Source organism: Trematomus bernacchii, unplaced genomic scaffold (assembly GCF_902827165.1).
Source record: "Trematomus bernacchii unplaced genomic scaffold, fTreBer1.1, whole genome shotgun sequence".
NCBI classification, from domain to species: Eukaryota; Metazoa; Chordata; class Actinopteri; order Perciformes; family Nototheniidae; genus Trematomus; species Trematomus bernacchii.
Window position 1 is genome coordinate 945765 of NW_022987521.1, and position 13392 is coordinate 959156.

At 41.6% G+C, this 13392-nt stretch overlaps 1 protein-coding gene across 1 annotated transcript; it reads right to left on the reverse strand.

The window, feature by feature from the left end:
- Nucleotides 1-5042: 5042 nt before the first annotated feature.
- On the reverse strand, nucleotides 5043-13392 carry thoc3 (THO complex 3). Its single transcript, XM_034118140.1, has 6 exons — nucleotides 13178-13392; nucleotides 11746-11902; nucleotides 10472-10676; nucleotides 8775-8936; nucleotides 7579-7679; nucleotides 5043-5416 (listed from the first exon to the last, which is right to left on the reverse strand). The coding sequence occupies exons 1-6, from the start codon at nucleotides 13355-13357 to the stop codon at nucleotides 5253-5255; spliced, it is 969 nt and encodes a 322-aa protein (XP_033974031.1). The 5' UTR covers nucleotides 13358-13392; the 3' UTR covers nucleotides 5043-5252.

Below are 13392 nucleotides of genomic sequence, written 5' to 3' on the forward strand. Positions count from 1 at the left end.
AATTAAAAGATCTTTACAACATGGCTTAAAAGTTAAATACTCGATGCCGATTGGTCAATTTCAAACATTCTACGCTCTGCTCTTTTTAGCTAACAGACTGTTGCTGAGAACGCCAAAGAGACTAATGGTGGACAGACAGGAAGTAAACACTAAAGGGAACAGCAGAAGAAGACAGACAGGAAGTAAACACTAAAGGGACAGGAAGTAAACACTAAAGGGAACAGCAGAAGAAGATGGAAGTAAACACTAAAGGGAACAGCCGAAGAAGACAGACAGGAAGTAAACATTAAAGGGAACAACAGAAGAAGACAGACAGGAAGTAAACACTAAAAGTTAAATTGACTAGACTTCTTTCTGCGTTGTGATACGACTTCACAGACTGTAGTCTCTTAATCAGATTCCTTAGCAACAGTCTGCTCTCCTCTGCTTATTAATAAACTCAGCATTAAAAAGTAGCCACAAGTAACCATGTCAGATCATTGTAGTGGAGTAAAAAGCTCAATATTACACAAGATTAAAGGTTGTAATTTGACTTACTTGACCCACCATTTGTATGTGATGTTGTCCAACATGAAAATGCCAAAGCAGCGGTGATTTATCGTCGAGGGCTAAGTGCAGTGGTGAGGTTTCTCCATGTAGATCAGACCATTAAAAGTCAAATCAGACAGAGCTTCCTGCTCCGGCAGATGAAGGAGACCCTGCAGGCAGCTACATTTGATTTATTATCCCAAGATGCTCGCTGGCAATCACATCCGTGGATATTGACCGACCTCTTCACAATGTATCAGCCACAATAAATAACAGATGGGATCAGATGAAATGCTCGAGGGCCATCCAGCTTCACCGGGACACAAAGCTAAACCCAATGCCAGGTGCTCGACTCCAAAGATTTGCATGATGGCTCCGAAATTATTCCAAAACAAACACACAGACAAAAACACACACACACACACGTATTTTGTGTCCAGTCCAGTTTGGCAGATGAAGTGTTTTTGTAGGCCGACCCATAAGTGAGCATCACAAGGGCTCCCTCACAAAGAGACTATTTTTCCATTTTGATTTTCCATTGGATTTCGGTATATTGCACAATGTGGTAAACAAACGTTTATGATACTTACACACCTGCACGTTTTGTTCAGCAGGATAACCTCCACATATTAACACCACTTTATAAAAGCTAACGTTAGGCTATTAAGGAACTACAGCACGGTCACATGACTTCACGTCACCACCGCTAAGCTAGAGGTGGCTAATGTTGGGCTTTAAAGGAACTACAGCACCGTCACATGACTTCACGTCACCACCGCTAAGCTAAAGGTGGCTAATGTTGGGCTATAAAGGAACTACAGCACGGTCACATGACTTCACCTCACCACCGCTAAGCTAAAGGCGGCTAACGTTGGGCTATAAAGGAACTACAGTACGGTCACATGACTTCACGTCACCACCGCTAAGCTAAAGGTGGCTAATGTTGGGCTATAAAGGAACTACAGCACGGTCACATGACTTCACGTCACCACCGCTAAGCTAAAGGTGGCTAATGTTGGGCTATTAAGGAACTACAGCACGGTCACATGACTTCACGTCACCACCGCTAAGCTAGAGGTGGCTAATGTTGGGCTTTAAAGGAACTACAGCACGGTCACATGACTTCACGTCACCACCGCTAAGCTAGAGGTGGCTAATGTTGGGCTTTAAAGGAACTAGAGCACCGTCACATGACTTCACGTCACCACCGCTAAGCTAAAGGTGGCTAATGTTGGGCTATAAAGGAACTACAGCACGGTCACATGACTTCACCTCACCACCGCTAAGCTAAAGGCGGCTAACGTTGGGCTATAAAGGAACTACAGTACGGTCACATGACTTCACGTCACCACCGCTAAGCTAAAGGTGGCTAATGTTGGGCTATAAAGGAACTACAGCACGGTCACATGACTTCACGTCACCACCGCTAAGCTAAAGGCGGCTAACGTTGGGCTATAAAGGAACTACAGCACGGTCACATGACTTCACGTCACCACCGCTAAGCTAAAGGTGGCTAATGTTGGGCTATAAAGGAACTACAGCACGGTCACATGACTTCACGTCACCACCGCTAAGCTAAAGGCGGCTAATGTTGGGCTATAAAGGAACTACAGCACGGTCACATGACTTCACGCCACCACCGCTAAGCTAAAGGTGGCTAATGTTGGGCTATAAAGGAACTACAGCACGGTCACATGACTTCACGCCACCACCGCTAAGCTAAAGGTGGCTAATGTTGGGCTATAAAGGAACTACAGCACGGTCACATGACTTCACGTCACCACAGCTAAGCTAAAGGTGGCTAATGTTGGGCTATAAAGGAACTACAGCACGGTCACATGACTTCACGCCACCACCGCTAAGCTAAAGGTGGCTAATGTTGGGCTATAAAGGAACTACAGCACGGTCACATGACTTCACGCCACCACCGCTAAGCTAAAGGTGGCTAATGTTGGGCTATAAAGGAACTACAGCACGGTCACATGACTTCACGCCACCACCGCTAAGCTAAAGGTGGCTAATGTTGGGCTATAAAGGAACTACAGCACGGTCACATGACTTCACGCCACCACCGCTAAGCTAAAGGAGGCTAATGTTGGGCTATAAAGGAACTACAGCACGGTCACATGACTTCACGTCACCACCGCTAAGCTAAAGGTGGCTAATGTTGGGCTATAAAGGAACTACAGCACGGTCACATGACTTCACGTCACCACCGCTAAGCTAAAGGCGGCTAATGTTGGGCTATAAAGGAACTACAGCACGGTCACATGACTTCACGCCACCACCGCTAAGCTAAAGGTGGCTAATGTTGGGCTATAAAGGAACTACAGCACGGTCACATGACTTCACGCCACCACCGCTAAGCTAAAGGCGGCTATCTTCAGGCTTATTTTCAGGCTTCTAACCAAAAGGGAGTCATTCCTGAACAACTCTTTGGCAGCATGCCGAGTAAAATACCAAATAAGTCATCATATCATACAGAAGCCCTCTGAAGCAAATAAACAAACAAAAAATGGACTAAAATTGTTTTCTCCCTGTTTCTATGACATCTATCTGTTTTTTGGCTCGTGTGCAGAGGCAGAGTTTCTGGGGGCTAACGTGTGGGAGCGATGTGTGCATGCATGTTGGGTAACTGTGTGTGTGTTTACTTCCTTTTTCATATCCGATACACACGCCAACGCTGGCAGCAATGGTTCAAGGTCCAGAGTAATTAAATGTTTCCTCTTCAGACTCTGTCGCCTACAGCTCTGCCTGAAGGCAATACGTTAGGAAGAATACATATTAATGCACGAACCTTGGACTACTTTCATTGATGTTAGAGCAATAAACTGTAATATGTGAATATAATAGAATAGAATCCTTTATTGTCATTAGGTACAATGAGATGAGTAGAGCTACTCCTTTTTTAAGGTGCCATCAAGAATACAGAAACACAAACAAGAGACGTACAACATTCAGGAGAAGACAACATACAAACAACAAGCATTCATACTTCAACTTTTGTGTGTGTGATTGATCATCCAACATTTCACTCATCGAGGAACTTTCTTGTTTTTTTAATTTGATTTCCGTCACTATAAACTGTTTGAACCAAACATGTTTAGCTGGTTCAAATTGATCTTACTATTTGGATATAGAAGCTTGTAATGTTGTTATAATAAGTTTCATTGTTTTACATTTCATACAATGATTTAATGGTTATTTGGATCTAAGGAAGAGGTAGTGGCTATTGGGGATCAGGTATCATCTCATTTCATTTTCTACATCAGAATTAAACTGAATTCTTTGGACCAAAAACAATCGACGAAATTCAGCAATCAGAAAAATATTTACAAACTGAACATTTAAATAGAAAAAAAAACGGCATATTTTACAAAAACGATATATTACAGAACTTGGAGATGTTTATTATCCGTGTAAAGAAACTGGGGATGAAGTCAGCTGATTTAAAGGAAAGTTAGAACAGCTGCTCCCTCTGCTGGTGGACTTTAGTTTTTTATTTCAGTCACTTAAAGGTGGGGTAGGTAATTCACTTCAGAAACACTTTTTGTTATATTCCATGGAATGCTCTTAACATCCTGATAGCAATGAATACATGAAATGCTTTGACAATAAATACATAAAAAAATATCATCTGTGGAAGCCGTAGTACTGTAAAAAGTACGACCAATCATCTGAGCCGGCCCGGCTAAAATAACTGGATGGCCTACCTGCCTGTCAGCCTTCCATCTGTGCACAAATTTATCTCGTGCCCTCAATGGTCATGTGCGCGTTCGTGTGTGTTGGAGGAGGGGCTCTGTGAGGAAGTCTGACGGAAGGGGCAGATTTCTTTCGGCTGCGTATTTTCAAATTCTAGCGCACTCGAGCTGGTTTCTCCATTCTTACCTACCCTACCTTTAACACAATGTTTTAACATAAATATTTTTACTTTTTTATTTAATTTAGTTTCAAATGTATCTTACTATTTCGATTTTGTGTCGGTTGGATTTGGATAAAGTTGTTTTTGTTATGGTATTGTTAATATTAGTTTTATTGCTGTTGATTCATTGTATTTTGTAGTTTTTCTCCTATATTCAATTAAAATTTTTTTTTTTAAATATGATCAAATGCTAACTTAAGACAAGGAGGAAGTAGTGTTTATTTTAATTGTATTCTCTTTAAATACATGTTGTTAAATGTATTTTTATAATGTGTTTCTGTTGCATTTTAATGCCTTTTGTGGAGCCCTTTGAATTGAATTGTGTTGAAATGTAAATAAAATCATTTTAATGCAGATCGTAATAAAAAAAAATCAGGTATCAGCTCATTTCCGTTTCTCTGTTTTCTTGCAAATTGTACTTACTATTTAGATATAGTGTGTTTTTATAGTTATATTTTGTATTTATTGCATTTTTGAGATTATTTAGCAATGATTCATAAATAATGTTATTTAATTGTATACTTCAGATTTAAACAGATTTCAATCAAGACATTAATTTGAACTAACACCACCAGTGGAAACAGGACAAACATTATTTACAAAGACACCTTTTTATTATCAAAAAAAATGTATATTTCACATAAAAAAAAACAATATATTACAGAGCTGGGAGTTGTGGTTTTATCCGTGTATAAAAACAGTGAAAGTAGTGACAGCGGCGCCATCTGCTGGTGGACGAGCGTAACTGTTTCTTAAATAATTTCAGAAACCAGTGTAACCAGTAGAGTGTGAGCTGGTGGTCTCAGGAGTCGTTGGGCAGGCCGAACAGTTTGACGGTGCCGGCCTCTCGGTTGCTGTCGTATTTTCCCTCCTTGTCGTCGCAGGCGTAGGCGAGCAGCGGCCTCTTGGGGTGCCACGCCACGGTGAAGGTGGGGGAGTCACACTGCACCTCCCACAGCTTCTCTCCTGCACACAGCATTTCAGAGGATGAGCATCACAGGAGGAAATGTAATTGTAGGCACCAGTTTGCACGTACTACTTTAAAGATCCCCTATTATCCTGTTCTTCATCAATATATCACAGGTCTCAGATATATCCAGAGCCTGTCTCTGATTGGCTGAAACACCAAACAGATCATTGCAGCATTACCCATAATCCCCTCTGTTTCAGCCCTGTTTCCAAAGTGCTGATTCTCTGTCTGTTACTTTAGATGAAAATAAGGAGCCCCTCCCCATGCCCCTCTGAGAGAGATTTGGTTACAAAGAACTCAATGGTGCTCTAGGAGGAGATTCAGGTGATAAGGTGGGGGGGGGGGGGGGGGGGGGGGGGGTTACCTTGGTTGGTGATTGGCTAATGGTTACACAAGACAACACATCGTTATGACATCACAAAGTGGCCAAAATCTGATCAGCTCATTTTCAGACAGGTTTTTATAGAAATGGATCAGGACAAAAAGAGAGAGAATCTTTGTTCCTGAAACTTTCAGAGTCTCTTTCCACAGAGGGGACACATGTTGATGAAGAAGAGACGTGAAGAAGAGGGGACACATGTTGATGAAGAAGAGACATGAAGAAGAGGGGACACATGTTGATGAAGAAGAGACATGAAGAAGAGGGGACACATGTTGATGTAGAAGAGACATGAAGAAGAGACGACACATGTTGATGTAGAAGAGACATGAAGAAGAGGGGACACATGTTGATGTAGAAGAGACATGAAGAAGAGGGGACACATGTGATGTAGAAGAGACATGAAGAAGAGGGGACACATGTTGATGTAGAAGAGACATGAAGAAGAGGGGACACATGTTGATGTAGAAGAGACATGAAGAAGAGGGGACACATGTTGATGAAGAAGAGACATGAAAGAGAGGGGACACATGTTGATGTAGAAGAGACATGAAGAAGAGGGGACACATGTTGATGTAGAAGAGACATGAAGAAGAGGGGACACATGTTGATGTAGAAGAGACATGAAGAAGAGGGGACACATGTTGATGTAGAAGAGACATGAAGAAGAGGGGACACATGTTGATGTAGAAGAGACGTGAAGAAGAGGGGACACATGTTGATGAAGAAGAGACATGAAGAAGAGGGGACACATGTTGATGTAGAAGAGAGATGAAGAAGAGGGGACACATGTTGATGAAGAAGAGACATGAAGAAGAGGGGACACATGTTGATGTAGAAGAGAGATGAAGAAGAGGGGACACATGTTGATGAAGAAGAGACATGAAGAAGAGGGGACACATGTTGATGAAGAGGAGACATGAAGAAGAGGGGACACATGTTGATGAAGAAGAGACATGAAGAAGAGGGGACACATGTTGATGTAGAAGAGAGATGAAGAAGAGGGGACACATGTTGATGAAGAAGAGACATGAAGAAGAGGGGACACATGTTGATGTAGAAGAGAGATGAAGAAGAGGGGACACATGTTGATGAAGAAGAGACATGAAGAAGAGGGGGACACATGTTGATGTAGAAGAGACATGAAGAAGAGGGGACACATGTTGATGAAGAAGAGACATGAAGAAGAGGGGACACATGTTGATGAAGAAGAGACATGAAGAAGAGGGGACACATGTTGATGTAGAAGAGACATGAAGAAGAGGGGACACATGTTGATGTAGAAGAGACATGAAGAAGAGGGGACACATGATGAAGAAGAGACATGAAGAAGAGGGGACACATGTTGATGAAGAAGAGACATGAAGAAGAGGGGACACATGTTGATGTAGAAGAGACATGAAGAAGAGGGGACACATGTTGATGAAGAAGAGGGGACACATGTTGATGTAGAAGAGACATGAAGAAGAGGGGACACATGTTGATGAAGAAGAGGGGACACATGTTGATGTAGAAGAGACATGAAGAAGAGGGGACACATGTTGATGAAGAAGAGACATGAAGAAGAGGGGACACATGTTGATGAAGAAGAGACATGAAGAAGAGGGGACACATGTTGATGTAGAAGAGACATGAAGAAGAGACGACACATGTTGATGAAGAAGAGACATGAAGAAGAGGGGACACATGTTGATGAAGAAGAGACATGAAGAAGTGGATGTTGCATAAGAGGTGACCTTTGAAGTCTCAGATGCATCAGATAAAGAGTGTCTTTCTGACCTGTTTCCACCTCACAGATGTCAATGAAGTGATCCTCGGAGGCTGACGCCAACATCTTCCCATCGTGGCTGAAACTCAGAGTCCTCACCGGCCAGTCCAGCCTGCAACGAAAACACATCCATCAGTCGATAATAAGGATATATTCAGAAAGATAAGTGCAAATTAAATAAAGTACTACTGATTTCCATCTGCAAAGGACTGCAGATGGAAATCAGCTATTAGCTCAAATCTGGCATAATTCATCTCTTCTCTTTCCTGAGATTAATGTATTTGTATGCATGGTCCTTGAAATGAATACATAATAAAAAGCAAACTGAAAAACTACTAATTTTTTTTAATTGTTTTTATTGTATTGGTCTTTGTATTATTGTAATGCTTTTTATTTGTATTATTATATGTATTTACTATGATGTGTCATATTAGTCTTTATTTTTTATGTTTTATTAATTTACTATTATTATTTCTAATTCTATTACTTTTTCAATTTATCCATTTACTTTTTCTATTATTTATTTATTTATTTATTTTTTGTTGAAAAAATATCAGACTTTTTCCATGTGTCCCTAATCCTCTTCCGTACTTACTTTTACTAAATGGGTTGTTTTTCAGATTATTTTAACAATGTATTCTCTTGCTTATTTGACCTTCCTGGAGTTATTAACCATAGTATACACCTTTTATAAATAATCGTCCAAAGAAAGGTAAACAGAAACAACAAAAGCTGGTTTTTAAATGTTTTGTTGGGTTATTTATTTATTTATTTATTTATTAGTTTAATCCACACATGGCAGTTATTTTAAAACAAAACATTTACACTGACTTTATACATTTTCTTAAACATAAAAAATGTCTTACAGCCCTTTTAACCATTCGGCAAAGAATTCCACTTCTTCACGCCAGAGACAAACATCTGCTTTAAAGTAGTACGAGCAAACTTCAAATGTAATTATCATATTATGTATCATAAACCCTGTTGTAGAAATGAATCATGAAGTCTCATTTAAGTAAAAGTATTACTGTAACTTCATTCTCAGGTTTCTATGTTCCCACGTTTTGAAGTCTAATACTTCCTTAGACCAGACAAAAGGCCATTGGTAACAAACGGCTTTAAACTTCCATTACTTGTTCATTTCTTTCCAAACAGGTTGTTTTTGTTTGTGTGGAATTTCCTCCTCAATCCCGATTAAAGCACTGACCTTGAGAAACAGCGCACGCACACGAGCTCCTCCACGTTCCACAGGCTGACGAGCGCGTCGGCACTTCCTGTGGCGAAGTATTTCCCCGTGGGGTCGAACTTGATGCAGATGCAGTTTGACGGGTGAGCGTTGATGGACTGGATGGGCTTCAGCTCCGGATAACTGCACGCAAACACACAAATTAAGCTCTGAAGCATTTAAATAGTCACTTTTATTCAGAACAGAAAACCACACACTGCGCACACAAGGTGCAATTATCTAAAGAATCTGGACAGATAGACAGAAGAGAATATAATTGGAGGATGAAACCCTCTTTAATGGTCACATGTCCATGCACAGTGACATTTGTTCTCTGCTTCTTACCCATCCTAGTACCAGGAGCAGTGACAGGAGGTGAGTTTGGAGTTTGTTTCAACTCAAACAAAGGTACCTAATGGCGCGTTTCCACTACACGGCCTCGCTCGGCCTCGCTCGGTATGGCTAGGCCTCGTTAGGACTGGCTCACTTTATGGCGCATTTCCATTACAGTTAGGAACTGGGGCAGTATCTATAGTAACGCAGTGTAGGCGGAGCCGTGACGTCATCTTCAATGAGAACCCCAGAAAAACAACACAGCCGTTAGCTGTTAGCACTCAGAGCTCACAGCTCCTCATATCTGTTCAGAAACTAGACAAAAGTTAAACAAGTACAAACCACAGACTGCCTGTGTCATGGTGAATACAGTCGCTGCTTTATTTATGTCTGTATAGGCCGTTGTGAGTGTGGACGGTCGGAGCATATACTGCGTTAGCTTAGCCAATCTCCATTTAGAAAACACGCATTTTAAAAGGTTTTTCCCCTGCCGTCTGTCTGCAGACTTGTCAAAGCATTAATTCATGGTTTTTACTAACCGGTATCAGTATGTTGTTACTTCGGCATCATTTTGAAACGTGTATTACAATTAAATCACGGTCAAATATGTCCATCTTGTTGTAGTTGTAGCCCCCTTGCCAGCGATGCTCTCTAGTTTAGCATACTCAGCCCGACTCAGCCTCGTTGTCTCTGGCCCTAGACCCACGATTTTATGAGGCCAGAAAAACTGTGAATTAGGACCCGCCGGCCGGTACTAGGCCAAGTGGAAACGCAACCAAAGACGGGCCGCTGACGTCACAGCCCTCTTAAACCGGGCTCCGCGCTGTAGTGGAAACGCGCCATAAATGTGCCTTTTAAAAGGTTACAGGTTAATAAGATAAATTGTGGATTTCCCATCAGCCCTGAAAGAAAAGGCTCCATTTACCTGGCCGGGTTTTCCCACTGCGATGTTTTGAAGAGATGGGGCAAAATATAAATATATAAAAAATGATGCAGCCGTTGCCGAGGAAGAACATGTCGTTGCTTCTGGAGATTTACACAATGACAACATTTCTTACATACAACGTCCTCGACAACTTCTGTTGTCCTATTCAGCCACTTGGTCACAACCATCGTTTTTCAGACACGTCAACTCTTCAGAAATCACCAGTGGGGTCACTGCTGATGGATTTAATGTCGTAGAACAAAACGTGATCCGTCTCTTCAATGTGTCTCAACCACAGACCTTATTTACAGATAGTTTCCAAACACTAGTTCAAAAGACCGTTGGGAAGGTTTAAGGACTCGTTCCTGCACCACTCTATACAGAGGTTGTTTGTGGAGAATCCTAAATGCACTTCTCCTACCTGAGGACGTTGATGCAGCCGTTGCCGTTGGTGAGGAAGAACATGTCGTTGTCGTTGCTCCAGGAGATTTCGTTCACCTCGAACTTGAACTGCTCCTCGGCTCTGGAGCGGTGCGTTTTGGCGTCGATGAACGTCACCACGTCGTCTTTGTTCCCCACAGCGATCGTCTGACCGTCTGGGCTCCAGCAGATGTTGATGTTCTCTCCTGAAGAGCAGACCAAAACAATATATGAGAATTTTTAAAGGTCCCCTATTATACTGTTTGTCATCAATATATCACAGGTCTCAGATATATACAGAGCCTGTCTCTGATTGGCTGAAACACCAAACAGATCATTGCAGCATTACCCATAATCCCCTCTGTTTCAGCCCTGTTTCCAAAGTGCTGATTCTCTGTCTGTTACTTTAGATGAAAATAAGGAGCCCCTCCCCACGCCCCTCTGAGAGAGATTTGGTTACAAAGAACACAATGGTGTTCTAGGAGGAGATTCAGGTGATAAGGTGGGTGGGGGTTACTTTGGTTGCTGATTGGCTAACGGTTACACAAGACAAAACATCGTTATGACATCATAAAGTGGCCAAAATCTGATCAGCTCATTTTCAGACAGGTTTTTATAGAAATGGATCAAAAAGAGAGAGAATCTTTGTTCCTGAAACTTTCAGAGTCTCTTTCCACAGAGGGGACACATGTTGATGAAGAAGAGAGATGAAGAAGAGGGGACACATGTTGATGTAGAAGAGACATGAAGAAGAGGGGACACATGTTGATGTAGAAGAGACATGAAGAAGAGGGGACACATGTTGATGTAGAAGAGACATGAAGAAGAGGGGACACATGCTGATGAAGAAGAGACATGAAGAAGAGGGGACACATGTTGATGTAGGAGAGACATGAAGAAGAGGGGACACATGTTGATGTAGAAGAGACATGAAGAAGAGGGGACACATGTTGATGTAGAAGAGACATGAAGAAGAGGGGACACATGTTGATGAAGAAGAGACATGAAGAAGAGGGGACACATGTTGATGTAGAAGAGACATGAAGAAGAGGGGACACATGTTGATGTAGAAGAGACATGAAGAAGAGGGGACACATGTTGATGTAGAAGAGACATGAAGAAGAGGGGACACATGTTGATGTAGAAGAGACATGAAGAAGAGGGGACACATGTTGATGTAGAAGAGACGTGAAGAAGAGGGGACACATGGTGATGAAGAAGAGACAAAGTGGATTTTGCATGATAGGTCCCCTTTAAAAGGATCTCTGGTCCCACCTTTAGTGTTGACGGTGGCGATGCATTTGGTGGTGCGGACGTCCCAGATGCGGATGGTCTTGTCTCCGGAGGCGGTGACGAACAGGTCGGGGTTGGTTGGATGCCAGCAGAGCTGATCCACGCTGTCCCCGTGGCCTCGGTAGTTATTCTCCTTCACCTGAGGACAGAGACACACTCTAATTCAACACAAATTCATACATTTCTGTACGCCAGGGGTGTCCAAACTTTTTTCACCGAGGGCCACATAAAGAAGGGCTGGGCCCCTCACTAGAGGTATATCGCCTCACAAGTTCAGTTATAAGTTAACAAAATCAATCAAATGTAGGTAAATGATGCTTGTGAGTGTTAGCAGCTCATCCCTTAAAACAGAAGCTTCAGAGTGATTATAATAAGGAGAAATAGGTTTTTCAAGCTTGTTATGTAAATAACTCATTGGGCTTTTTTCTTATCAACTTAGATATGTTAGAATATATTTTCTTGAATTGACTGAAAGTGGTCTTATTAACACGTGAATACTACTGTGTAATATATGTTTACGGATATATTTAAGAAGTACAATATAAGACAAGCACAAGTTTCATTTGTGGGCCGTATTCCATTTTACTTTTTTAATTTGCTGAGGGCCGATTCAAAATGTAGTTTGGACACCCCAGATACAGCACTTTTCAAAACAAGGCCATTCAAAGTGCGTTACAAAAATGTAAGATATTAAGAAACATATTATGAAATGGCATTTAAAAACACTCATTTAAAATCAAAGATAATAAAACATGAATAACAAAGGAACATGAATTAAAGGTACAGTGCCGTGTGAGATACACACATCTGAAATGTTTAGCTCTGACTCTCAATCATTGCTCACTTTTAGCAGAAAGTTTTCTTTGACCTCACTTTCTTTCTACTTTCTTTTTAAAACTTGTCCTTTAGTTATTGCAAGTGTTAAACGAACCCCCCTTTGGAAAATTATAATCTGCAACCCAATATCCCGAAAATGCATCCGATCCTGGCCATATTTGGGTAGCATATCAAATGTATTTGCTCCAATACACAGGGAAGAATCAACAAGGCTGTGACATAGGCATGTTTGGATTTACTACCCTAAATTAGAAGTTTAAACTTGATTGTGATTCTCACCTGCACTTTGGAAAGAACATCCATAACATTCATCTGTTTGCAACTCATATTCCAATTACTGTATATAGACTATTCTGCACGGTTTCTATTATATTATATTTTATTGTATTTACCTGCACTATTTTATCTGTTTTATTGTGTTGCTCTGTTGGAGGAGCCTGTGACCTAAGATGTTCATTGTCATAACCACACTGTAGCCATGCACACATGACAATAAAAGCCTTGAAAGTTGAAACATTCACAGACAGATGCTAACGTTAGCATGTTAGCACGTTAGCATGTTAGCTCCTCGACTCACCAGCCGGTCCTTCTCCAGGATGAAAACGCTGGCAGTTTTATCGAAGGATCCGGAAGCGAGTCTCCTCCCGTCGCAGCTCCAGGCCACAGAGTGGACTTTAGCGGTGTGAGCCGGGAACTCTCGGCTCTTGTTGTTGTTCCTGAAGCTCTCCTGCATCTCCTGGTAGTACTTGGACGCCATGTTGAAACTGAATGGTTCTCCTTCTTCTTCTCTCA

Coding starts and splice junctions, on each gene's coding strand:
- thoc3 (XM_034118140.1), bottom strand. CDS start 13,357: ATGGCGTCCAAGTACTACCAGGAGATGCAGGAGAGCTTCAGGAACAAC. Junction 11,903..13,177: donor TCCTGGAGAAGGACCGGCTG/GTGAGTCGAGGA, acceptor CTCTGTCCTCAG/GTGAAGGAGAATAACTACCG. Junction 8,937..10,471: donor GGCTGCATCAACGTCCTCAG/GTAGGAGAAGTG, acceptor GTTTGCGTGCAG/TTATCCGGAGCTGAAGCCCA.